Source organism: Drosophila willistoni, chromosome 3R (assembly GCF_018902025.1).
Source record: "Drosophila willistoni isolate 14030-0811.24 chromosome 3R, UCI_dwil_1.1, whole genome shotgun sequence".
NCBI classification, from domain to species: Eukaryota; Metazoa; Arthropoda; class Insecta; order Diptera; family Drosophilidae; genus Drosophila; species Drosophila willistoni.
The window spans coordinates 16,308,862-16,336,603 of NC_061086.1; the positions used below are offsets into that span (position 1 = coordinate 16,308,862).

At 38.3% G+C, this 27,742-nt stretch overlaps 6 protein-coding genes across 34 annotated transcripts; 5 read left to right on the top strand and 1 right to left on the bottom strand.

The window, feature by feature from the left end:
• Positions 1 to 1,622: 1,622 nt before the first annotated feature.
• Positions 1,623 to 27,541, bottom strand: LOC6650832 (modifier of mdg4). Of its 26 annotated transcripts, XM_002074133.4 has the most exons (7): positions 27,418 to 27,541; positions 26,866 to 27,139; positions 26,642 to 26,781; positions 25,418 to 26,273; positions 15,932 to 16,255; positions 15,729 to 15,846; positions 15,477 to 15,510 (listed from the first exon to the last, which is right to left on the bottom strand). In XM_002074133.4, exons 2-6 carry the CDS (start codon positions 27,077 to 27,079, stop codon positions 15,749 to 15,751), a joined length of 1,632 nt encoding a protein of 543 aa, XP_002074169.2. In that variant the 5' UTR covers positions 27,080 to 27,139; positions 27,418 to 27,541; the 3' UTR covers positions 15,477 to 15,510; positions 15,729 to 15,748. The 26 variants fall into 26 exon arrangements, with proteins under 26 accessions (XP_023036506.1, XP_023036511.1, XP_023036509.1 ...); XM_015176802.3 differs by lacking the exons at positions 15,477 to 15,510; positions 15,729 to 15,846; positions 15,932 to 16,255 and adding exons at positions 5,096 to 5,419; positions 5,511 to 5,626; XM_047012850.1 differs by lacking the exons at positions 15,477 to 15,510; positions 15,729 to 15,846; positions 15,932 to 16,255 and adding exons at positions 6,814 to 6,852; positions 7,488 to 7,645.
• On the top strand, positions 12,191 to 13,212 carry LOC6650829 (modifier of mdg4). The gene is made up of 2 exons (XM_002074130.4): positions 12,191 to 12,404; positions 12,473 to 13,212. The coding sequence occupies exon 2, from the start codon at positions 12,640 to 12,642 to the stop codon at positions 13,036 to 13,038; it is 399 nt and encodes a 132-aa protein (XP_002074166.3). The 5' UTR covers positions 12,191 to 12,404; positions 12,473 to 12,639; the 3' UTR covers positions 13,039 to 13,212.
• On the top strand, positions 13,274 to 14,106 carry LOC6650830. Its single transcript, XM_002074131.4, has 2 exons — positions 13,274 to 13,555; positions 13,621 to 14,106. Exons 1-2 carry the CDS (start codon positions 13,375 to 13,377, stop codon positions 13,785 to 13,787), a joined length of 348 nt encoding a protein of 115 aa, XP_002074167.2. The 5' UTR covers positions 13,274 to 13,374; the 3' UTR covers positions 13,788 to 14,106.
• Positions 16,771 to 18,504, top strand: LOC26528901. 4 transcript variants are annotated; one of them, XM_047012875.1, is made up of 5 exons: positions 16,771 to 16,793; positions 17,178 to 17,637; positions 17,711 to 17,793; positions 17,963 to 18,177; positions 18,371 to 18,504. In XM_047012875.1, exons 3-5 carry the CDS (start codon positions 17,730 to 17,732, stop codon positions 18,431 to 18,433), a joined length of 342 nt encoding a protein of 113 aa, XP_046868831.1. In that variant the 5' UTR covers positions 16,771 to 16,793; positions 17,178 to 17,637; positions 17,711 to 17,729; the 3' UTR covers positions 18,434 to 18,504. The 4 variants fall into 4 exon arrangements, with proteins under 4 accessions (XP_046868831.1, XP_046868834.1, XP_015032298.1 ...); XM_047012878.1 differs by lacking the exon at positions 16,771 to 16,793 and adding an exon at positions 16,812 to 16,908 and having other exon boundaries at positions 17,694 to 17,793; XM_015176812.3 differs by lacking the exon at positions 16,771 to 16,793 and adding an exon at positions 16,813 to 16,908.
• LOC26529359 lies at positions 18,703 to 19,215 on the top strand. The gene has a single exon (XM_023180746.2). It carries the CDS (start codon positions 18,755 to 18,757, stop codon positions 19,184 to 19,186), a length of 432 nt encoding a protein of 143 aa, XP_023036514.1. The 5' UTR covers positions 18,703 to 18,754; the 3' UTR covers positions 19,187 to 19,215.
• On the top strand, positions 19,304 to 21,207 carry LOC6650833 (TPR-containing protein DDB_G0280363). The gene is made up of 2 exons (XM_023180745.2): positions 19,304 to 19,881; positions 20,230 to 21,207. Exons 1-2 carry the CDS (start codon positions 19,304 to 19,306, stop codon positions 20,231 to 20,233), a joined length of 582 nt encoding a protein of 193 aa, XP_023036513.2. The 3' UTR covers positions 20,234 to 21,207.
• Positions 27,542 to 27,742: the final 201 nt, after the last annotated feature.

A 27,742-nucleotide genomic window follows, 5' to 3' on the forward strand; every position in this document is an offset into this window, starting at 1 on the left:
AGGCCCACAAGCGTTGGCATCACTCTTGACTCTCTTTAATTCGCTCGGGGCGATCAGACTACACGAAAAGGGAGTTCGCTGTGTCGATTTGAATTCGCCCAATCGTCCGCAATAGGGGGTTAAACAGCGGTTTTGTGAGACCGCTAACAGCCAAAAGAAAAGACCAAATTTTGAAAAACATTTTCAATGCTTTTCTAATATTGAGAAATTATTATTATTATTATTATTATTAAAGTATAGGATATAGTTATAAACTATCAACATAACTATATTTTACAAGCACTGGCAACTTAGGCCTTCGGCTTAGACAAAAACTACATCCATACACTAGCCTGGGATTCGAACCCGGATCCTCGTTGTTCAGTTGACTAAATGACTGGGCCACTTAAACAACTCATCTACCGAGGACTGCAATTGAGAAATAAACTCATCGATTCTATACAATTTACATTTAAACTAGAGAGCTGCATGAATAATAGAAAAATCATTTGAGTTAACAACTTTCAAAAAAGAAACAATATGAATGAAGTGAATGACTTCGAAAATCAAATTCAGTGAATGAGTTTGCTGACACAAAATTCAAACGAAACGAATTGAATGAGTTGGAATGGAAGAAAATGAGTTGATATGATATCACAATTCCGATTTTATTATTAATTTATATATTTGAAATATGTGTAATTACTGTGTGATTGAACTAGTCTGGTCGGTGGCTCTGTTGGGACCTACTCAGACTACAAGTATATGCAATTAGGAAATCCATTTAAATTAGATTTTCCAAGATTTGCCATAAAATGTCCAATCCAAAACTGAGCACTAAAATGTTTGTGTATTGAATATTAAAATTTTAATAGCCCTCATTTCACCTGACATTTTTGATAATGCCTTCAAATATTACTCATTTTAGAACCATATTCAAAGTATTAGATATTATAACAAAGAATTGATAACTTGATATTTTGTAAATTGATTTTAAATTAAATCGTAATAATATATTGATAGGTTAAAATATTAATGAAAGAATTCACTTGAGGAACCCCTGACCTGGTCACTGACAGCGTCAATATAGTATAACACTTGATTCTTTTAAAATGAGAGAGATTCTGATGGTAAGAATTTATATTCAAGCAATTTTTTGATTCACACTGTGAATCATTGAATTTTGTAGCATTCAGAATGACAATTAGCACATTCAATTAAGTTATTTTAACCGCTAATCCCCGTTATCCGGCCAGTCATGATTGTTTGTACAGAAAAAATAATGTCGACACAAAAACTGACATGCTCTTGAATGGATACAACTGATGGTATTTATTTATTTTGCATGGCCATCAGAGAATTTATGAAACCTTCTTTTAAGTAAGTTTGAAATCTGAATCAGCTTTTTGTCATCCAACCGCACTCCCTGTTTTCTCTTTCTTCCCCCGACTTATCGAGTAAACAAATCCACCCAAGAGTTTACACAAGAAATTAGCAAAGACCAAATGATGGGAATGTCTGTATACCATATCAATTTACGAAATGGACAACTACAAATATACACAAATAGCAGCAACAATGAAATGTTGATACATTGTATCGTTCATTGACTTACATTGATTCTCTTTTCTTTAGAATTCGTCTAAAATTCAATTAAATTTAACATAATCGATTCATTGCTTCATTCGTGCTAAGTTTAGTTTTATACTTACTTTCATTTCCATAATAATCTTATTGTAGAATTACTTACATCCTACAGTACTACATATATTAAATTACTAATCGTAAAAGATTTATAATTATCCAAGAAAAAATACATATTCTAATTTTTTTTTCAATATTTTTCTCTTGTGATCATTGTAAAAACCATTGAATTGTGGAATTGCTACTCCTGAGATCCGGAAACCTTTTGTGGCTGTTGTCTTTGCACCTCTTTGGTCTCCATTTTTTCATGAGTATGTGCATCATGGTTGTGCAATTGATTTTTGACGACTAGTTCACCGGTTTTTGAGCAGGTTATAATACGGGCAGCGCATCGTAGATAGCGATTTCTGGCGCATAACCAATACGTTTTTGTTCCTCGAGAATTGTTGCGAAAGTACTCGAATCCACCCATTAGCAACTTTGGTTTTCCTTTGGTTCCTTTAACAATTTTAATTCCTTTCTTCCTTACCAGATCTGTAAGTATAGATATAGATAAGAGAGATTAGTTATTGGATTAATGGGACATGTTTACGCTAATATAGTTACATGCATATATATCTCGTATCAGGCATTGTCAATTCCTTTTATTGATATAAATTTATTGATTTATGTATAATCTTCTGGCACAACTAGAAAATCTTTGACTAACAGAAATAGTTAAAAAAAATGGATATCCCCTATATTATTAATGTTTGCATTTTATTTGTCTGGAGCGATAAAAACGGTTACTATAATCTATTTTCGTTAAAAGTTGATCAATCATGCGAATGTTTGGCGTATTTAAGGCGATAAACTTCCTCGCCCGACTTTAGGGCATGTGTGGTAGCCCGAACTTTGCAATTGGAGCTGCGATAACGGGAGCAACGCCAATTAATGCTGCTCTTTAGCTTACGATCCATAACAAACTCATGCTTATCAATGAGTAATTTTCGCTTCTTCTTGCGTGTGCTAGAAAAGAGAGCCAAATGCGTTGTCACATCTGCAATGGAGAGAACATGATAACATTAGTTAATTTAATCAAATTCAAGGCAACTCTCATAAAATAAAGGTAAATTGCCGCTTGAGTTGAAAATTTATTTGCCTTGAAATTTGTACAAGAAATGAAATTATTAAAAGTTGCATAATAAAGCCTACAAAAACAAGTTGAGATCCAAATTATAAAAAACGCAAGAGTTTAACAATAATCACAAATACAGCTACAGATTTTAGATTGGAATGAAATTTTAATATGCAGACATAATTAGCCCACAGATATTAGTTTCGCTATCTGTCTGCGTCCAGTATCATCAGAATTATGATTGTGTTTGCTAAAGTGTACTATCCGCCCCTGGAGGGTATGCACCCGACCATGACACTTCAGTTGGGTGGTGTATTGGGTGCATCGCCAATAGGTTTTGTCCTTGATGGCCTTCTCGCGAACGTAGAAGAAATCATCATAATATAGCAGGGTGCGACCTTTTTGACTGACTACGTAATTAAAATTTGGATCTGAAAATTTAAAAAAAAAAAATAGATTCAATCAGTACAAATGTCAATTATAATGGATAATACCTACAGGATGATATACATATATGACAATTTAAGGTTAAAGGGTTACATTTAAAAACAAAGAACTCACATTTTCTTTGTCTTAGTAATTAATTCTGCAATTTATTCTTATTTTCTTTTGTATTCTTGAAATTAGTAATATTTGTGCCTTTTTCAAATCAACATGTATATGTTTAAATCATGTTTTACTCTAAAATCTCTTCCACCTCTTCCTCGTGCAGATCTTCGTCGTGAAGATCGTCCTCGTGTAGCTCTTCTTCCTGCATGTCATCTTCGTTGGGATCATAGGCAATGGCATCCTCAAGGTCGCAGTCCATTTTAGGGGTAATGTGATGATGTTCATCCCGATGCATTTGGGCCTTGCTGGAGCTATATTTATTGCGCTTCAATTCCGCATGCAAGTGTTCGGCCTTGTTGATGATGAATTTCGGCGGAGTTTCCTTAAGCATGGTAATCCGAGCCGGACATTTCAATTTCTTGGTAGCCATCGAACTACAGCGCCACAGAATCTTCTTTTTATTCTCGCTCATAACCAAGAATCGAATACCATTTGCCATAATTGCTGGACGACCGCGTAAAGATTGAGTGAAAAACACAAGCACATTATCCGGATTTGGGACTTCATCATTGGCGAGTACCACTGTAAAAGATACACAAGACAAATTGAATTAGTGAAAATTATATAAATTAGTTAGGGGTAGGAGTAAAAATAAAAAAAATGGACACATTCAAAGGCTCCTCATAGGGGTTCTTTCATTTATTTACATGTGTTAAACAAAAACCAAAGCAAGTCACTTAAATTTAGACATTGTATATCTCCGCTTCCACTTCAATACTATCATCTTGCATATTCTTAACACTGGTCACTGTAGCCACCGGCATTGGTGTAGCAGTTTTCAGTGCCGCCTTGTTCGCCTGCTGTCTATCCTTACGCTCTGGACGAATATGACAATGCTGATGGATCTGTCGGAAGTCAGTGCTATCAAACTTATTCATGCAGATAAGCACTGGACAACGGACATGTCGATAATACCAATGGCAGCGCCAAAACAGATTGCTTCGGTTCTCATTGTTACGAAAATATTTGAGGCCATCGAGCCAAAGTAACTGACCGCCTCGTTTCGACAAAGAGAACTGTATCTTGGGCTTTATGCCACTATATTGGCCATGGGAATGTGTAACTTTGGCTGCAAAAAAAGCAAGAGAAAAAGTTTAGATTAGTAAAAACAGAAATTGGCAAAAGCGACATCAACTGCATTAACCATTTGCTATGTATGAACGCACTGTGTGAAAGCTACTTTACATATAATAATTTTAATACAAAAATACTTTTTACACGCTTACAAGCTAATTATGAATTTTAAGTAGCTAATCCCGGTGAAAATGCAGAGGTGGCGGCTCAGAAGAGCAGTTTGGCTCGATCACAACTTCTGTTCCGGGCTCTGCTTCCATTTCAACATCGTCATCATCATCATCAACACAATTCCCTTTCATCGTTGCACTCAATGTTGCGGATGGCAGGGGTTTTATCTCAATGTCATTACTCTCTCCGTGCTGATGTTGGTGGCACAATCGAAGTATCAATGTTGATTCGTCGTGTATAGCTATTGCCGGACAGCGCTCTTTATAATAATTACTACACTTCCAATACTGCAAATGTCCTCGCTTCTTGTTGCGGAAGAAACGAAAGCCATTAATAACCAGCAGCTTGCCGCCATTCTTCTTCGAGTTGGCAAAATCAATGTGAAAAGCTGTGAAATGGAAAAACAAATATACGAATTAGTATAAGTTATCATTAGATTACAAAATTCTCAAAGCCTCAAAAAGCTTAAAACCAAATTACGCACAAATTTAAAAATCTACATTGTCTGAAGACTTAAGGCAAACACAATTTATTAATTTCAAGTCACAACTAAGGCAACTTTTGATCCTTCTTAACAGGTTTTGGACTTAAGCCTAAGGAGCCTGACAATGGTGGCTGGTGGCGATTTCGCTTCTCCTTCTTAATAAGACGTACGGCTTCTGATGCCAATGCCTCTCCCTCAATAATTGCCAATTGCTGAGACAAAGTGCTAGCACATGCAGGATATTTCCGTTTGTGATCGTGCTCGTAATTGCATTTTATTATTCGTGCCTGTCCCTGTTTGTCCAGGGCAGTCACTACACGAGCCCGACACACTGTAACATCCTGTTGAATAAGCAAAATTAAAGATTTTTATCATTTAAATACTGCAAGAGTGGCAAATTACAATGTCAGTTCAGAGCTTTTTATTACGCACCTTTCGGGAGCAAATCCAATAGGTTCTTGATGAGGAACTACGATTCTTTACAAACTTCTCATTGTTAAACAACAATACGGTCCTTCCGCGTTGTCCTGTACCAAAGACGGCAAGTTCTGCAAGAAATTAAGTCAATAAATTAGTTTAAATCCAGCAAAATTAAATATTGAATAAGCTACATTAAGTTTCGGGCAATTTTAAGGCTAGCGTTTTTTTATATATTCGTAATTAAAAATTTATTGAGTTTAAAAAAGAGTTTTTTTAATTATGATTATGAACTCCAGAAATTGCCACATTGGTGGGTTTATTTTTATGAGTGATCATGAAAACTTGGCATTTAGATCGGCTTTTAACGCAGCTCCAGTAAATCGTTTCATTGTAGTTAGTTCTACGGTGGAAACGATGGCCATTGTACAAGAGAATATCCCCATTCGGTGTGTGTTGATAACGAATGCGATCCCAGTCATCCAACGTCCGGACAGATTTATTTTTCGGAGCCAAGCCACAACGCATTTCCTGCGGACGATTTTCCCGTCTTTTGGGTAAGAAACTCTCGTTACCATATTCTCCAAGAATGCGTGGATCCACCGCGAATAGATCTAAAAATAATGATACAAAAACATAAACAAAAGTGTCAGTTATGTAAGCAAAAACAAACAAAAAATAAAGGACAAAAAACAATAAATAAAAAGGGGTTCACAAATTATAATCTATTAAGTTAAAGAAAAATTAAAAATCAATTCGATATGTCCACAGAGATACCACAATTAATGAAGCCTAATAGAAAGATAAATAAAAATGAATAAGGTTTTATAAAAGTTTAGTTAATAATTATCTCACCTGATCATATTGGTAATGTCGAGGAGTCTGCAGGTTAAAACTTAATTTAAATAACTGATGGCAAATCAATTTTTCAACAAATCCAATTTGTCCATACTTATTTAATCTAACAAATACTATATACACCAGGTCATCCAATCTATTTGAGTTTGTGACCCAATGCCTGCTTACATCTATTTGGGCCTCAGTTTAGCTTTTGTCGCATGACTAAATGCCTTTTACAGATGATTGTGTGTTCCACTGATAGCGTATTGCTCGTTCGGCATGTTGTGTGTGATGACTCTGGAGCGGCATTGCTTGCGCCACTTGCTGCATTTCCAGTATATTTTATCCTTGTAGGTAGCATTGCGCACATATCGGTGTTCGCCGCATTGCAGGACATGGTTGCCGGATGGTGTCTTAATATAGTGCACTTCATCCATTGTTTTGGCCAATCGAGACCGTCGCAACAGCGGCTGGTGCAGCGCCGCCCGACGTATCAAGTTGATGACTTCAAATTGCACTGAAAGTTAAGAAAGTTCAAATTTTAGTTTTGCAATTTCAGGTAACATATGGAGGATAAGCTTAGAGCTTTTAAGCATTTACATTAAGCCAACTTAGGTACGGACATATAATTTATTATACAAAAATTTTCTATCACTATTAACTATTTTATGGCTAAAGATTATTATGTTTAACTTATTGCAATTGCTGCAATTCCTCCATGCTCAAGTTAAGAGAGCGCAGCTCTAATGTGAGATCCTCGTCGTGTTCTGTTTTCACAATGCCATCCAATGGTTTGGCATTCATTTTAGTTCGTGTTTTAACCAAAGGTCCAACCACACTTAAACGCTTCTTACGGTCCATATTGAAGCACGTATGGTTGCAGGACTCGAGCACAATCTTGTGTACGCCTTCAATGACATTGGTGACCACACGGGCATTACACTTTGTGCTACCCTAAAGCATAAAAGGTAGAAATATACTGGGATTAGTAAAGGGAAGAAGATAGATCTCTAGTAGATTATATTAGTAAGCTTCGCAGAGAGATTGGGATAAGGGGAACTCGCATTATATATCTAAATCGATTGTTTTTTACTTAAACATTTAATATTGTCTCGTCATACGTATGCAAAGTGATTTATTTGATTATCTTACCTTCTTGGAGCATATCCAATAGGTTTTCAGATTACTGCGGCGATTCCGTACGTAGTTGTAGCCATTGAAAGCCAGCAGCTTACTTCCTCGCTGTCCTCGGTTAAAGGTGAGCAGGCTATGTCTAATAAGACCTTTCATATCACTAAATTCGTCAAAATCTGTAAGAATTATGTGAGAAATAATTAATTAGTTATACGCCAAGTTTAGAATTAAACGAAGCAATGAAGCAATGTAAAAACAATTTACACTTTTTAAAATACGATTTGGGCTTTTTTCAAGACAACTTTTATATTATAAATAAACTATTGACTATATCTAAATATATTTTGCTATACAATTGGGATGGAGACCAAAAATAAATGTGTGTGTGTTTATGTACAATTTTATGTTGAACTAGTAGGGCGGATGATTGTGCTGACCACACTTGATGGTCACATCGTGATCCTGCACGGTAACGACTCGGGCCTTGCACTTGTGGGCAGCAGCTCGGGCACAAGACCAATATGTCTTATTGCCAGCAGCCTTATTCCTTGTAAAAGTGAATTCGCCAATTTTGAGCTTTCGACTGCCTCGAAATCCCGTAATATACGAGTAATATGAAATGGTTTCTGCGAATGGGAAAGAGATAATAATGATTAGTTCAAAATTTCTCAAATGCTAAGTAACATGCAGCTTAAGACTAATTACACACACAATGAGAGACTAAAGGTATTTAATGATTCTTCTTCTTAGCTAACTTGACTTTTTATTGGTAATCCGAACATTAACGCGAGATGAGTGACCACTACTATAAAATGTACAATCAGACTTAAGACTAAGATGTTTTGGGCGACGAATTGCACTTAATCAGCTGCTGCCGCCGTATTTGTCGTCTGTTCGGCTTGCTCTTGTTTAGTCTGTGCTTTGGCCGCCGCCTCAGCCTCAGCTCGTTGTCTCTTTAAAGAGCCGTATTTGCGAGCCTTGGAGATAACCTCATGATTGTGCTCATGATTGAGAACTGTGAGTGTGTCCGATTTGGTTTTGAGTCGGGCACGACACCTCAAAACGGCAAACTAAAAGTTTGATACAAGGATTCAGATTCGAGAATATATATTGGTAAAGTTAATAAAGTAATCTTACCTGACTACAGCGCCAATAGGTGACATCATCGCGACAAATATGACGATTAAAGGTATGCTGTCGAAGCATAATCTGTTTTGTGCCATACTTGCTGACTACAAAGCACGGTGAGCTGCCGGCAACATCCTCACCGGCACCAGCACTCACAGGGCCAGCGCTAGTGCCACTTTCTCTTGCAGGATTGACAAGCTCCGTGTTGCCTTCGGCCACGGATACACTGATCTGATAGTTGAACTTGGCTGCAATGAGGAGATTAATTTATGGTAAGTTAATTGAGATGCGGGGTTGGTTGATGAGAAAGAGAATTCGCTTGCATTTGTTAATCCAGAAATAAAACACTTGGATTTTTGTTTGCTTTGTCTTTTCACAATTTTCATTTGGGGACTTATCTGTTTACACACAATTTGATAGATTATATATAGGTATATAGTACAGACACGAGCACTCTCTATTTGCACTGGATGCAGTGCATCGCATGGGCGAAATGTTTAACCAGTCGGGGCTTGCGACTTAGCTCAATCAGGACATAAAATGCGCGGCAATTTGATGTTTGGCAATGGTAATAAGTCCGATACTGCATGGCCCGGGTTTTCTTGTAAGAGCAGCCATCAAGTATGAGAAACTCGCCATTGGAGGTGTGTGTGAATTTCACTGATCCCGCAGATGCTGAGGAGGTGTAGTAAAAGTTGGACATTTTGTTGTTTGTTTGTTAGAATCGAGCGAAATGTTACCAAATGTTAGATATAAGAACTTAAGTCTAAACATATCATATTTATTAAATGATCTCTATTCTACAGAAACAATTAAAAAGGATGGGGACAGACAATCTCTTTCTTTAATAGATAATTATTCAGTTTGTCGCCAAAGAAACGTGGGGCATGATTATGGGAATTCTTGCCCAACTTAATGCCCCCATCGGATTTGGTAATGGCGCGAGCTATGCACTTATTCTCGTGCACTCGCTTTCCATTGCCATCCGAACAGATCCAGTTGGTGGTGTTGCGATAGTTGGCTTCCCTTTTATACATGTGTCCATTGAATATCAGGTTGTAGCCCTGCTTCTGGTTACGAACGAAATAGTATTCATGATTCTCAATCCAAACACCAGTTGGCAAATCCTCAAGAACCTCTACAACTAGCCACTGAAGATCATCGCCTGGAATTGAACAATAGAAGAAGTGGACATATGGTGTGTAACTGGTCGGGGTAAACGGCAAGACGCTCTACGCTCTAATTATGGTAATAATAAAAATCTTAAACTTAAAAGAAAACACAACGAGTAGAGGGGAAAAAGAGTCATGTGTTTATTTTTCTCAACAGTTGAATATAAATACAACATTTTTTTTTCGTTTCATGGCATATTCGCGTAAAAAAACTCACCCAAATTCCCGTCATGAACATGTGTACATATTTATTACAAATCCTTTACTTGTGGCTTTTTCTGCAAAATGGCATTAATTGACTTACGTTCTTTATTTTAGTTGGGGGCTTTAACTCTTTTTCTCTTCTCATATTCTTACACGGCAAAGATGCCTGTTTGCGTGGTTAACCACTCAACACATATACACAACAATTCACACACACACACATCCACTTGCACGTCACGAAATTTAGGCTTATATTTTAGGCCTTCTTTCACAATTATTGTTCAAGAACTTAATTTTTCGCACACACTAACCGAATTTCCAGTAGCACAATTTAAATTAATAACAATTTTATTTTACGCAAAACAAGCCAATAACGCGGCGAAAAAATGTGCATACAGTTACAAGATGGCGTGCGCTTTACAGTACAATTTTAGCCCGAAAAGTTATCGATAACGCCAATAATCGGCATTTCATTTAACAGTGTCTGTTAGCAACAGTCGGTCGTTAACGATTAGCCGTATTCAAAATTAGTTTCTCGTGTATTTATTTTGTAATTTTATTTGATGAATATAGTCTTTATTTGAAATATTCTACTGTTATTATAGTTTTAAAATAATTTCTCCTATTAATCATTTAAATTTAATTTTTGCAAAATGTTTTAAAAAATGTATCATCTGTTGGGATAAAAATGAAATTAAAGGATGCCCATTTACTTTAGGATCATTAGCATATCCTTGGTGATAAGTTTTTCGGGTACTCTGTCACCGACGAATCTCGGCTCATGATTATGAGCATTCTTACCCAGTTTGATGCTACCATCGGCCTTGGTAATTGCCCTAGCTGCGCACTTGTTCTCATTAAGTCGTTTTCCATTACCATCGGAGCAAATCCAATTCATAGTATTACGGAAACTGGCTTCCCTCTTATACATATAACCATTAAATATAAGATTATAGCCCTGTTTTTGATTGCGTATAAAATAGAAATCTATGTCATTAATCCAAACGCCTCGCGGCTGATCCTCTATGTATTGCCCGTATGGAATATGTTCATCTGAAAAGAGGAGTAGACATTTAGTAATTAATATAATGCAAAAATAAACAACCTATTTATCTTATATTTAATTATGTGTAACAGTTATTTTGCTGTAAATGTCACGGCTTAGATGGTAAAAATATCTTTATTTTCAATCAATACATAGGCTTAATTATTTAGAGTGACTCAAGTTTGAGTGCACCGGTGCATATGTCAAGTTTGTATTTTGTCTGGCGAGTGTGTTTCCTAAGATCAGATTTGGTAAACATAAGCATATCCTTGGTGATGAGCTTTTTGGGCACGTTGTCGCACACAAACCGTGGTGGATGATTATGATCATTCTTTCCAAGTTTTATGCCGCCCTCATCTTTAGTGATAGCTCGAGCTACGCACTTGTTTTGGTGTACACGTTTTCCATTGCCATCGGAACAAATCCAGTTAATGGTGCTGCTATAATTAGCCTCCTTTTTGTACATGTAACCATTAAAAATCATATTGTAGCCCTGCTTCTGGTTCCGTATAAAATAATATTCATGATCTTCAATCCATGTTTCCTTGGGCACTTCCCCGATAAACTGTCCGTAAGGCGGGTCATCTGCAACGAAAAAAAATGCGATAATGCAATAACGAGTAATATTCACGGCGGCTTTTTTTGCCTTAACACACCCCGAAAAGGAAAACTAAATTCAAAAGCTTTGTATTTTTTATTGCAAATATATAATTTTAGCAAAATTTACACGAACATATGTACGTCATATGTATGTATGTAACAATAACATTTTTGTTTGGTCTTACTAACTGTAAAGAAAAAGTATTAGAAGTTTTTGTTTTTAGTTACGAAGCAACTGTACTTAATAGTTCACTATAAAATCACAACAATGAATTAAAACAAGCACCTTATACACTAAATAAACAATTTTTCACGTCCCAAGCGCACAAACAACAACCACAAAAAGATGGCGTGCGTATTACAGCCCAAACTGAGTAATCGATATCGGGAATATCGTTATCGGCGTGGGGGCAGAATTTAGGTCGACAACCCTATTTACAACAAATTTCTCATTAGTTTCATTTTATATATAAATTTTTCTTTCTTCTTAGAATTTTTATTTTTGCTTTAATAAACGTCTGCAAAGCAGAAACATTTTCAGCTGTTGTTTTATTTTGCTTTTCTATTAAGTGCGTCCGCAATGAAATGCATATTGCTAACCTGTTGCTTTGTTTCATCACATCACAGTTGCAACGTTACCGCCACCTCCACGGAAACGGGGCCGCCCTAAGACGAAGTTGCCTGAAAATGCCGCAGCACCTAAGCCGAAGCTTATTGATAAGCTGCGAGCAGCTACTCTAAATAAGGCAGCCAGTGAGCCAGCTGTATATGCATCCACTACCAAGGGTAAGAAGCGGCATTAAATTCCATATTCAACATATTCCTTGTAATTTGTTTACATTTGGTCTTATTAGGTGGCGTGAAACTGTACTTCGATGGACATCTATTTAGATTCTCGTTCCGCAAGGCCGATTTTTCTGTTTTCCAATGCTGTTACCGGGAGCACGGCGAAGAGTGCAAAGTGCGTGTAGTATGCGACCAGAAACGCGTCTTTCCGTATGATGGAGAGCATGCCCATTTTATGCAGGCCAGCGACAAGAGCTGTCTACCCTCCCAATTTATGCCCGGCGAAAGCGGTGCTATTGCGGCCATGGAAAAGAATAAGGGCCAAAAGGTTGAGTTCGTTGCCCATCAGGATACCAAGGCCAAGGAGGAACCAAATAATGACAGCAATGATGACGCAGAAGATGGTGAAGAGACCGAATTTGAACTACATGAAATCGAAGATGTTGATGTTGATGTGGAGCAGACATCAGAGAAATCATTTCTTCAGGATATAGGAAAAACCACACCAGAAGAGGATAACAACACGACAAGCTTAACAGCCGATGCTCCGGTTGTCGATGAAGTGAATCCAAATGATTTTCGTGAGAAAATTAAGCGTCGTCTTCAACGGGCGTTGCAAAACAAAAAGAAGTAACATCTACGGAAATTAGAGCCCTCTTCTGCGACCATTTAATTTGATTTCAATCCTTTATATATTTTTTGCTATTACTTTATACTACCTTATAATCAAAATAGTGTTTCCACGATTAGAAACCTGTCAACGAAATAAGTTTTTCGTAAATAAAATTGACAATAATAAAGTCGCGAATTCGTTTTAGATAATTACATCTCTAGCCCGTAAGCTCTTTTTGTTAACACAACTATTCTGTCTTTTAAACCATTTGTTAAGATAATTAAAACACACCTTTGTGTCAATTCTGTTTTCTTTATCATTACAGTCACCCAGCATGTTCGGAATTGTGGACCTCAAATGTTTCTCATCAGCCGCAAGGGCGGCACCTTGTTAACCATCAATAACTTTCTCTATCGTTCCAATCTCAAATTTTTCGGTAAAAACAATAATATTCTATATTGGGAATGTGTTCAGAATCGATCGGGCAAGTGTCGCAGCCGCTTAAAAACAATTGGTGATGATCTCTATGTGACAAACGGTTTGTGGTTGTGATCTATTAACTCTATTTAAATTTTATTAATATTCTAACTTTTTCCCCTTTAGATGTTCACAATCATGTGGGTGATAGCAAACGAATCGAAGCCGCTAAGACAGCTGGCATGCTAATCCATAAGAAATTAAGTTCTCTAACTGCGGCGGACCGAATGCAGGTGCATGGCTCTTGGAAAATGGAAGCAGAACTCAATCTTAATCATTTTTCCACAATGTAAATTTTACTTGGTATCGTATATTTTTAGGCACATTCCGTCACACGTTTATGAATCCTACAATTACTACTATTTAAGTTCATACTATAGTTGATTTAAAGAACTATTTTTCTAATTTATATTTAAATTTTTAAGATTTCAAAATTAGACAAATGGCAGAAGCATGAATTTTAATATTATCAGACTGAGTTAGCTGAGCAATGGGGAAATAATTAACTGTTTAAAAATTAAAATTAATTCTTGGGGTGCGACTTTTCTTAGTTACAAATTAATGCAGCGTTTTCACAGAAATGATTTAATTACAACCATACATTATTGCTTACCTTTGTAGAATTTTTTGCTTGCTTTTAAAAACTTTATTTTTATTAAAAGTCTAATACTGATTGGTATCCTTTTAGATGCGAATTCTGAGGTTTTTCCCCAAAATATACTAAAAAGATATAGAAATGAATTATATTGTATATACTTATGTATGTATACATATCAGTAAATAATAGATATGCTGCTTATTCAAGATTTATTATAAAATTGACACGTAAAAATATGACGACTTATACAAAGGTTGCACTTAGAATAGGTACTCTTATACTTCACTTTTTGTTGGTTAAAAATCCTTGCTAATGAATACTGCACCATGTCCCTGATGGGGCTGGGTCATCAGGGCCACCATTTGCGGCGCTTGCACAGTGGGTATGGCTATTGGTATGGGTAAAGACATTGGAACGGCGGTAACAGGTACTGCCAAATGAGTGGTTGTTGCTGCATACGAAGTGGGCAACTGTGTTGGGACGGTGGGAGTTAGTTCCAGAGTAGCTGGTGTTGTTGAGGTGACCGTGTTGGTGTTGAGTTGGGGTAATTTGTTGACCATTTGTACACTTGGCGGAGCGCCGGCACTTGTAGAACTATTGACCACTGCATTTTTAGCCTGACAGTAGAGCTGACAAAGCGGCAAGAGCTCCTTATGTCGACGCTTAATGTGACTAAGGAAATTACCCGTTGACTTGGTTGTTCCCGAAATGAGACCAAAACAAGTCGTACACGTGGCTTGGATAGCTCCTGGTGTCTTCTGATTAGGCTGTATGTTCTTGTAGAACTTACCATCCAGAATTTTCGGTAGGGAATATGGCTTGCGAAACGATTCATCGTCGAGAAGGCAGGCGGGCGAACTCGTTCCTGGTGGCGTCATATTCGGCTCCTGCTTTACATCATCTGTAATTTGAATAAAGTATGAAATTGTTAATTAGTAAGAGCAAATCAAATGCATATTTAACTTAGACTAGACACAAAACAAATCAAACTTTAAGTCAATAGACACATTACATTTAGGTAAATTTTATTTGGAATTAAGCTAAACTATGAGATTCAAGGGGAGAGACATAAAAAACACAGACTGTAACACGAAAGAACTACTGCAATTCGGCCAGATGTTCCAACAAATCCGTGGAAAAATCCAACGTATCTGTCTTCATTTCTGGTCCATGGGTATGTGGAGCACCAGCGATTCGCAAAGTTACATCGTTCACCTTCGAGGTGACCAATGTGGCGCGACAACAGTGTTTTACATAACGTGAACATCTCCAAAATACATTTTTTAGACTCTGACGATTGACCACATAGCGATAGCCGTCATAAACTAACATGATGCGACCACGTTGGGTGGTCGAGTACTGGATGTTTGTTGTGGTATTTTTGTCCTCGAAGAGCGCTTTTAGGGACTGCATCACACCTGCAATGGAACGCCAAGAATTGGTTAGTGTTATTATAATAAATAAATACAACATTTAAGTAACAAAAGAATTACAGCGAAATCTTCTTAAGAGCTATCTCTCCTCTATCGATGGTGCATTTTGTTACTCATATTTTATTTTGTCTTTTTTAAACACATAATGAACATTCGTTTTTTTTTTTTGTCCCGTTAACGGAAATTAGTTTTGTTTTAATTACGTATTCTAATCCGTCTCCGTTTAACGACCATGGAGTCCCAGTTTGTGTTCAATGAATCTTTGGACAGTAGCAACCTCCAACTGCTCACCGCGTATGGCAAACACTTGACGCACATGAGCTGAAAAGAATGAAATTAACAATTACTTATGATCTCTTGGCTTCAATCACGCACGAGTTTGCTGGGCGTGGAGGAGTCTATGTACTTATAATGGCAATTAGTAAATCCTTTGACGGCAGTGTCTTCTCCTGGGCAAGACGAGTCAGCTCTTCCTTACCAATAACCAAGTCTGCAACTCGCGATGTGTAAATCGCTGGCATAGGGATAAATGCATTGGCCAATGGAATTTTGGGAACCACAACTGGGCATCCGTCATATAAGGGAATTTTATCATTCTGACTCGGACTGGCAGGTTTTGGAGCAGGCAAAGATGTGGTCGTGTCCTTAGAAGTCTTGCCTTTGTCAGTAGATGGATTCTCTTCTAGGGGCAACAGCGGCGTCGTCTTAGGCAAAGGTAGAGAATCGGCAGCTGCAACAACGAGACAATAACAAAACAAATCATATTTTTTTCATTGAATAAATGTGTCAATACAAGCAAATTAAAACACAGATATGTAGAAGGGTTTTTGTAAAAGAAAGTTTTAATATATATTTGGCTTTTAACATCAATTTAATAGATTTACAATTATTTTAGAACAAGCACGCCCGAAAATACAAGCACACACAACAATGGCAACTCCGATGAATTGATTTTGAAGCAACAGTGCTGGCCCATTAGCCGATTTCAGGCTAAAAGAAAAAAATTACAGCAACGAGATCGGAGTCTGGATGAAAATAATAAAAGGGAATCGTAAGAATATGTACAAATGAAATAGAAATTTTATATTTACGAATACGATAAAGTTGGAAAGTGATATTAAGAGTAATAATAACACGGATTTATTTGTTAAGTCCTTTACATATGGGCAACGCTGATGGATGGCTATGGCTTGTTATCGCTTTTTTTATCGTTGGTTTTAACCACCACTAATGTCGCCAGAGTTGTGAAAAAAAAATATTGCAGTGTTGTGGGTGGAAATTTTTGTTTTTATTATTTTGATTTAAAAATGCATTTTGTGTAAATTGCTGAGCAATTAGATAGATATAACATAAAGTGATTGAAGTTAATTTGTCGGAAAAACAGTGAGCATAATGAAAATAGAAGGACGCTTTATTCGGTGACTCCTCCACCTTCGATATGGCGCCTCTGACTCTAATTATCAACTAAACTTGAATTTGTGTACTAATTATACAATCTCCACTTCAAAATTGTCAATAAAATGTTGTTGCAACAAATGAAACTCACACGGCTTGCATCTTATTATATATATTTAAGGGGCACGTGTTCCCCATATAAATCTTATCCCCAAACATCACATTCAACAAACATGTCACAAATCTGTCTATTGCAGAGCCGGAAGAACAAGGCAATGAAATTAAACAAGAGCAACTAGAGGTGCAGCTACAGCCATTGCCGGCACCGCCACAACTTAAACGGCGTCCAGGATCGGAGAAAAATCCAAGTTTCGATCATATGAATGTGAGCTTTACGAGAAGTAATCGTGGAAACAATTTACTCACCATCGACGGCAAAAAATACACATTAAACAGACGCTTAAAGGACGCCTGCTATTGGGAGTGTGTAAAACTGCGGTGCAAGTATGTTAAGTGTACAGCTCGAGTGGTTACCAAATTAGATCGGATCTCGGCCTTGCGGGGCCATCATAATCATCCCTAAGACTGCTACTACAAACACTACAACCTTAATTTAGTCAAATAAACATGTGTTATTTACTATTGTAAAACACTTACTGAAATCCATAATATTTACATTTAAAGCATCTGCCAGAAGTTTAGGAAGTTCTTTGTGGGGTATTTATCTTATTCTTTTTTGTGCAAATCACTTTAACCTTCTAATCTAATTAAAGCTTATGTCATTTTCCAGTTAATGACCAATTGCTAAGATGGCAAAATGTACTCCTTGTGAAATAATTGTACTCCATAGAGTTGGCTGGATACTAATATATGGTACAAAGCTCAAAGCCGATTGTGTGCGTGACACCAATATATAATTAAGTTTAATCCCTTAGCTTGTAGCTTACTTCTAAGTCATTCAATCATTTAACCTAACCAAGGATTTCTTGTAACACACTTCATCAATCCAGAAATATTCTCTTGTTTCTCCATTTACATGCAGCTGCTCATCACCAAAGACACAGCTTAAGATATACAAAACGTTGGGGAGTTGTCGTTATTGATGGCTACCGCTTTGTGATTGGTTCCCAGATGCAGGAAGTGAGCTATTTAAAGTGTGCCAATTTTCGCAACAAATGCCGCGCCCGGGCCATTCTTCATAAGTCGACAGGCAAGGTGCAAGTGCGGCAGGGAAAACATAATCATTCCCGGCAGCAGGTAACGAGACAGTCTAATCTTAAGGATTAAACAGCGCCACCACTCGATGCCATGGATTTTTCTAAAATAAATTTATTTATACAATGCAAAATTGTTTTTCATTATAGACCCAATATTCCACACATAGATTATAATCCAGCTGCAGCGCGATGGGCAAACTGAACTAATCGAATTATTTCTTCATCCATTGCAGACGACTACTACTTCTCATCGACGCTGGCGCAGTATGTGCGTTCAGCTCGCGGCACTGATCTAGTTTATTATGAAGGCAACACCTATACGCCCAATGAAAAACAACGTGAAGGGCAGCGAAGTCGTGATTGGAAATGTTCGATGTACCATAAGGCCAAGTGCCGGGCACGTCTAGTGACCCGAATCACAGGAAGAGGCGATATAATACATGTAACCAGTAGCTTGCACACACATGCCGCAATGTATACGAAGGCGGAATTTATGGACGATGGTCAGGAGATTTGTCTGGACCGCAATCCATTGTGCTTGTCAACCACACGATCTGTAAAACGAGAGACATCGAAATAGTAGTTACTTTACCCGTACCCTAAATAATAAATATGAAATGAAGCGCATCATCCACGGGTCTTTCATTACTCTCTATGCTCAGGATGTATACGTGGAATTGATGCAATCACTAACTATTCTTTCCTCAATCATTGCAGAATCAGAAGACGATTCAAAAGATGGCAAACTTGCAAGCACTAAAATGGTATTTGATTCCCCATCTGGAATTCAATTCATCGAGGGACAACGCAACTCACTGCAGATTGTGTATGGTCAATATGCCTATGCCAAGAACAATACGCACGGTTTGACCACCTACTGGAATTGTCGGGCACGTCGCACTGGCCAAGAACCGTGTAAAGCTCGTCTGTCCACTACTAGACTTCCGACCGGCAAATACAAAGTGTGCCTCACCCGCCCCGAACACAATCATCCGCCATCAAGGCGCGTCCAGAGGCTAATAAAGCAATCTGCATCTTCATCTCCTTAATCCTAGATCATAAGCAGTTACAAAAAAAACGAAATATATATATAAACTGGCCTTGAGGCAACAAAATTTGCATTAAATTGTGTTATCTGTAGTTAAGTGAACATATTTCCATTATCTATGAAAATACTAATACCAACTATGTTATCCATCTCTTCTATATATTTATTCACAGAGAGCAGCGTAGCTATCTATACCGCTACATCGCGGGGTCGCATGCAGCTCATTTATGGTGGACAGCCGTTCATTTTCGAAAAAATCCTTAAACTTTCATCCGGTGAGGAGAAACGCTTTTGGCGCTGTAACCAATGGTGGAATCAGAAATGCCGCTCTCGTGTCTTTACAATCAATGATGTCGTCTGTCCGCTCAATCGTTTCCACACTCATGAGGAAATTGTGCGCCGCAAGAAGCGAGTTCGACGTGTTCCAGCTGGTGAGACTAGTGCTAAGGCAGCTGCCACCACGACGACAACGGGAACGACAAGACAACAGCTACAACAACAGCAACTACAGGACCAGCACCAGCAAAATCTTCAAGACCATCAACAGCAGCAGCAACAACAACAACAACATCATCAGCAGCAGCAGCAACATGACATTCATCACCAGCAAATGGATACACATACCATATTGACCACCACACTTGAAGAGGAATCCCCGGCTACGATAGATGTTGGAGAGCTGGGGATGCATCTAAAGTATGAAGAAATTGTGGCCGATGTCACAGGAATAGTGGGTCCCAATCGGGTGGTGACCCGCAGAAAGTGAGACGATCATTTGCACACATTTACAGACATATATATACAGACACACACACACACACACCCACATGAATTGTAGTTCTTAGATTTGTTTTAGGATTATGAAACATTCAGCTTTTACTTACCTATACTTAATTCCAATAAACTCCTTAATGCTTTAACGGCGCAAGTGACCAGCAATCAAACGATTTTTACCAATTCAACCTAAACACCAGTTTTAGCGACAGTTTTTCACATCTTATCTTCATTTAACTAACGCCTCAACATTAACCATTCTCATTGCAGATAACAGCGTTGCTTATACATCATTCTTTTACACCAAGGGTCAACGCGGTTCGGTCAAACTGAACTATGATGGTCATTGCTATGTGAAATTCATGGAGAATAGTCGTGGTAAAAAATGGATTTGTGCCACCCGCTCAACAACCAAATGCAGGGCTCGCATACGAATTACCAATGATAATTGTCTGGAGATTCTACATGGAACACACAATCACGATAAGTCAAAACGAGCGCCAAAAGATCGTAGTCGGGATCGAATGCGATGTAAGGTCAAAGCAAAGAAATAGATCAAATCGAATACTATTCTAACAACCGAGATCTCCTAAGTAGCAATAATACTCTCTGAACGTTTTCATGAAACAAAAAAAGGCCACCTCCATAATAAGAGAGAGGTCTATCATTATAATATTAGTAGTTACAAACTTTTTTTTTTTTTTTGGTAAAACTTAAGCTTTACTTTGAAAAGAAATTGAATCAATTTGATAAAGAGCTATCTGGGATACAGGTTGGAGTAGGTTCAACAATTCCATTATAATTTAATTTATTTATTAAGCTTCATCATTGTAGATAGACTTTCTATGTATTCGTAATATGTATTTCATCAAAGCAATCTCCACACATCCAATTGTGGCCTGGACAGCTGTCACAATAGGTAGGAAGTCTGGGTTTATTGTGTTGGCCCTTCTTCAAACAGGTTACGCAATGGCCTCTCAATTTCCATTTTCTGACTGTCATCCAATTGTGATGATTAGGTGAGGTGCGAAGAATGTTCTCCGGATTGGATAAATCTAATCTAACTCGCATAGGCTCTGGCTTTTTCATTGGCTTGACCCCAGGTGGAGACTTATGGCTATTGCACAATTTGGCCGGCATTAGTTTAGTCACAAAAGCTGCAATTAAATTAAAGTAGAGTCTATATAATTTTACAAAGATTTAAATTACATATTTTAATCGTTATAATAATAATCGTTGCTTTTATTACTTGTCCCTTTATTTATATAGGAGGGGAAAAATTAGATAGATATATCAAATGGTTTATAAATTATGCAATTCCTCGAAACACATATCGCACATCCAATTGGCTCCTTCGCAGGTGTCGCAGCAAGTGGTGATCTTTTCGAGTTTGGTTCTGCCATTTTTCAGGCAGTTGACACATTTGCCCTTTAATCGTGGCACATCGACAAATACCAAATTATGATTGTTAGGACCGGGACGAAGAATATTATCTGGATTCCGGAGATTGAGCTTCTTGCGGACGGGCTGTGGATTATGTTGAATTCCAGTAACGAAAACCAACTTTCGTACCATCTTCTGTTGAACTGGAGCTGTTGATACAGTACGCCGTGACATCTCAAGCAGTGTAGTTGATGCTGGAAAAATTTTTAAATAATGAGAATTCAGATATTAATTGATAAAGTTAATCGATTATCGTTCTTAATCTATTGGTCTAAATTGAAAGTCTGTCTAAAAGAATGTGTGACAGTGTGTTTAAGACTTTATTAAAATTAGAGTTCTATAATTCATCAGGATAAAACCCTGGGTACAAATGTCTTTAAACGTTTCGGTGGCTCATGGTTATGTTCGCCGCGTTGAGCCACAATCGTTTTTCGTTTGGTAGTCAATGATGAAGAGCAGTGCAGTTTTTTATACAATGTGCAACGCCAATATTCCATGAGTTTAAGAGGATTCCTTGAGTGGCAGCTATAGGTGTGACCTTTGTGAACAAGATGCCCGCGATAGTTATAGGTCAGCACTGGAAGAAGAATAAAAGGAATAATGGATTAGATAAGCTCGGATTCAATATAGATTTAGACTTTACAATACCGTAAAACTTCGTCTGCAGCTGACACTGGAAGAGAATCATCTGCGATTGGACTAACTCAACGATATCAGAGTTTTAGACATTTATTTGACTATACTTAATATTGATAGTGATTGAATTTAAAGACTACATTGCACCAGTTAGACTCCAACGCTTATTGTAAAACTTAATCATGGATAAAATGAATGAACTCATGTTCAGTCATTTGTAATGGGGCCGACGGGGCCTCGGTGGCCAAATGCTGTTGCTCTTCGATTAAATCCGGCTGCAGCTGAAGATGGGTAATACTGGGGTTTCGCTCCAATTTGATGCCTGCACTCGTATTTACACTGACCGCCGGACCCAGGCGATTGCGCTGAATAATCTTATCAATTTTCTCCGTGTGAGGCAAATGATTGTGTAGACCGCCGGTAATGCTTTTAAGTTTACCATTCTCCAGGACACAGCGCGAACGACAGCGCTGCTCGTGAACCTTCTTTGAGTAGTTGTGACATCGCCAATATTGTTTATTGTTCTTCCGACTGTGACAGTTGTACATGTATCCATTAAGAACTAGACACGGCGTCGACCAGGGGCTCTCGATGAAGACCAGCTCACTGCTATCTGTGAATGAGAAATGGATAAAAAGATTAGCAATGATGAAATAAATCAAATCAGATTACATGACGTGCAAAAATTTTGGTTATCTGCTGCTGCTGTTGCTATTGGCTTCTGTTCTTTACGAATTATTTTATTAAATATGATTAGAGGCGTATGTAAATACAATCGGAATATTCAGTTTTGTGGAAGTTTACATTTAAATGAAAGCTTAGGTGGTACGTCAAATTACAGCGTCTATATTAGTTTAACCTTCTCTTAAGTTTTGCTATTCGCTGATGCTGCATTGTTTTAATTTCAACAATCTGCTCCTCCATGCCCTCCTCGTCTTCATCATCGGCATCATCCCGATCTTCGTCCACCAGGGCTTGCAACTGTATTTCATTGGCCTCCGAGGCGGGCACAAATAGTTTACACGCCTTGCCATCTTTGGCGGCCATAATGCTGATGTTGTTGCTGCTGCTCAGGTATTGTGAGATCTTTGGATCTGAAGCACAAATCTCAATGTACTCCTCCAGTTCGCTTTCAACATTGTAAAGTTGCCGTTGTCCAATGCGTCCGGTGTGGCATTCATGGTTGTGATTACGTCGAGCATCAATGAACTGTCCACCCTTGGTAATAACCACTGCCTTGCATCGCAGCTTGAGAACATCGGCGCATCGCCAGGTCGTCTGTCCATTCGCCTGGGTTAGCTTCTTGTTGTAAATGTAGTCCCTGTATACCAGTTGGGCGTTCTTTTTTTGGCTGCGTATGAATTTGATTTCTCCCACGGCTGATGCTGCTCGGCGTCACCAATAAGGAAATTAAAGTAAACACAAGAGAATCGGAAGAACAGTGTCAGTTAGAAGACATACAAGACAAATTATCTACAAATACTATAACTAATATGCAGTGAAATAAAACAACACACATTAAGGCTTTGGCTTAAAGCAAATTTATTAGCACATTAAATAAATAGAATCGCCCCAATTCCACTTCCACTCCCGCCACCAATCAGGTAGTCGATCAGATAATCTGAATCTACACTTACAAACTTGGCGGTACAAGCAGTTCTTAATCTACCATCACGACACATCACTTAATCACATTTTGCACTAGAACAAGCAGTTTAATTAAAGAAAAATATATATTTTTTAGGGAATAGCATTTTTAACCAAAATAGATTGAATACAAAACACATATACACACCACAAATACACACATAGCTTGGCTTCAGACAATGTTGCCAGACTCACAAAAACGCAGAGTTGTATTGGCAGCTGAAAAATCTGGCAACACCGACGGAAAAACGAAAAATTTTCACATAATAAAAAACAATAAATAACATGCCGCCGTAAAAAGCCGCTTCATCCCTGTAGGCACCAATAGCCTCTGAAGACAACAATCTTCAATTAGCTCAATACCAGAAATTGGAGAATTCCACTGGTTTATTCGAATCAAATTCTGGTAAATACGTTTATTGCAGATGTTAAATTTACAGATGTCTAAAATTTTTTAGTATACTAATAAAAAATTGTCTAAAATGATTTCGTAATAATGCTAGTCGAATAAATTTAAACCAATTTACAAATCAAGAATAAACGGATTCTGCTTATTAAAACGCTTCTGTCAATTTCATTTACGATCCTCATTGCGTTTCTCTAGATTAATATAAACCTTAACAGAAAGTGCGTTACTAGAACTCCATTGAATCGTCCTACTTGTGAATTGACAGTATTTAACGTGCAAAACTATCTAAAACTTTGTAGTTTTTCTAATCGCTACGTAATTTACGACGCCAATTATATTTATAAATTTTATATCGATTATTTGAAGTCTTCATCGTCTTCATTTTCTCCACCCAATGGGTATTTTGAACAAGTGAAAAATAAGTATCTTCAACATTTACACATGCCTGGCGGTAAACAGTAAAATTATGCACCAAGACTCGGCAATAAATGCCGTTGTTTGAACCAAAATGGGGAAAAGCAAGCTTTTACGTTGCTACCCCTTTTCACAGGTACCAAAACAACATCTTTAAATTGTCCCTCAGACCTAAAAAAAATAAATCAAACCACAAACAAAGAAGTATTGTTTGCACCAGATAAAGCGCATTGGTTCAAGCAATCAATCTTTGCCCGGATCTCAATTTCGAACTAGGTGGCAGCCCCCCGCATTCCGTTAAAAAACCTACCCCAATAATTTTGGCGCTACAAACAAATTAGGTAAACAAATTAGGTAAACAAATAAAAAGAGGAAATAATGCAAAGCAAACGAATACGCTTATGAGACATGTAGCTGAATATTACCTTTGGTTTGGGCCAAGTACAGTTTGAGGTCTTCTTTCCAGACAGCAGCTTATCGATCGTCCATCTTAATAGTCGGCCATACAGCATTATCGTCGTTGGGAATTTCAACACTCTACTTACCATTTACACAAAAATGTTTAAGACAAGTAACGCGAGAGCAGCTTTTTGCCTTACTGAAAAATTGACTTAAAGCCGCTCAGGCCAAATGCTCTTCGACGCGAAAATAGAGCACGGGCAATAAAAAAAATTTTTTTTAAGAACTAGGTAGGTCCATAAACCCGTTGTCGAGCTGGTTACCCCTCACAATGATTGTTTTTTTTTTACGTTTAGATATTTTAAATAAGATATTCAAAATCCAACCATTTTGGGGCCGATTCGCCAGCAGGTCTATGCCTACATCTTGCTTAAATTACGTATATATATATAAGAACAGGAAGTCTCCCCAATTTGGGTGATTCCTTATAAATGTTAAAATTCAACCAACCTTGAGCCTCTGTGTTGCTCTGATCCGCCCCGGCGTCCACATATGATGAATCGCTGTAGCTTTGTGACTGCTTGACTACAGCTTTGGATGTGGTTGCCGTGACATTGCCGCTAACATTCGCCGAGGTTTCTGCGCCCGATCCTTGGGCAGCGCCATCTTCGTTTTCAGTGAAATAACTTTCATCATAGCGCATGTCACCGTAGGCATCATCCTCTACGTAGGTAGTCTCGCCATCGCCTGCAGCATCACCAGCGTCTTCAACATAATCCGGTTCCGATTTGGTGGGCAAATCAATGGGCAGACCAATGTACTCAGCTTCCTCCTGTTGTTGCTGGTGCTGTTGACGCAGCTTTGAATCCCCAGCAGAGACAACAGTAGTTTGCACGGTTATCTGTGGTACCAATTGAGCCGATGTTGTTGTTGCCGTTTCCGTTGTCGCTTCAAGGGGGTCAATTATGTTGCTGGACGCAGACAAGCTAGTCTTAGAACGCTTCACTACACCACTGGTGCTTGTCAGGCTGCTGCGTTGAGCGGATCGCTTATTTGTTGCACCTAGCGTTGCTGTTGTCGTGGTACCAGTTTGGATTTGTTGCGTCTGTGGCTGCGTCTGCTGCTGTTGTACAATGGTGGCTTGGGCTGGAGCTGCTGAGGTCTGGATTACTATCTGGGTGGTGGTGCCTCCCTTGTTGTCATCATCCAGGCCATCCTCAACAGTTTCAATTTTATAGCGAGCGGGGGCACGCGCCTGTTGACGCTGAATGCGTTGGGCTGGTACCTGTTGTTGTTGTTGTTGTACATGAGGTGAGGCTTGTGGTGGGGGGGTTGGCTCTTGCGGGGGCTGCGGCGCGGGATCATTCTAAATGGAAGAGGAAATGAATAAATGCCAGGCATATACACAAATACAGAAACAACCACCAAACGCGCAAAGCATAAGAGCGAGACAACTACTGTAGCGGAACAGGCCAACAGCTGTTATCTCCCTTTCATTCACACACACACACACATACAAACTGACGTACTTTGTGGCATTTTTTTTTTTGTTCATGTATGCTGCGAGTGGCGCGAGTTCGAGATATTTCTCGGTACAGTCAAACCAGCAGCTCTTATACACAATTTTGTGTATGCATGCCTTATATGTATGTATGTATGTCTGTTTGCGTGTGTGAGTGTATATGTATCTATACAATGCGCGCCAAAGTTGTTGTTTTACTCTGTTCTACTTACATCAGTCAACCCCTTGATTTGCAAAGACTCCGCTGTACTGATGAACGCTGGCAGGGCATCCTGTTTAACGTTCACCTCTCCGCAATACATAAACTGTATTAGATCTTTCAAAGCCGAATGGCTAACATTGTTGAGAAACACTGCAAGAAAAGATGAAAAAAAATGCATTTGCAGAATTAGTATAGTTGCCTCTCTTTTTCCCCCACTTTCCACCTTCTACTCACCAATTGCATGTGTATTCGACGGCATTTGGGTAAACATTTTACGGAAAAAGGGCGAGCAAACGGACAACACCAAACGGTGAGCCTTTACTATGTGCCCTTCCGCGGCCAGAGATACATCCACCAAATCTCCACGACATAACGATTCGTGGAATCCAGCGGACAGATTTGTGTTGAAATTATTCCAGCACAAACTGAATTGCTCGTCGTCCGCCATCTTGGACGTTGTATGTATGCGCGTGTGCGTGCGAGCGAAAAATCAATAATTTTTCTGTATCTATACGCCAGAGAAAATTGAAAAAATTAAATGTCCAATCCGTTAGTTATTACCTTAATTTGCCAACTACTAGTATTTACTTGTTTACCTGCCGATAATTATAAGCAAATGAAAGGTGTCCAAATGCTAAAGAAAAAATAGGGAATTTTTTCTTTTACAAGTGTGAGCGAGACGCAAACACTTCTCACATTGTTTCAAGCACATTCATTTAGCTACTTATCGGCAAGTAATTATTCTTTTATTTCCATTACTACTGCGAATTAGCATTTCCGACTTACCCGTTGACTAAATTTTTCCCCGATTTAAAATTATTTCAATTTAACTTAAAAAATTAATTACTGCGCTCTTGTCTACAAAAATGTCAACCGCTCGCGTTGAGAAAAAAAACAGCAATAACGGCGAATGTTCTCTTCAATTCGCTCGGCGTGTTGTCTCTTGAATTCGCTTCTCCAAATGCAACCACAACAGTGTTGCCAGATGTCGAAAGTCGCGTGAGTAAAACGCTGGCGTTTTAAAACGCGTGAGTAAAACGCTCGCACATGTTCGAACATTTACTCGCGAACTCGAAATATCGATAACAAGTAACAGTCGATAATTTTCCCG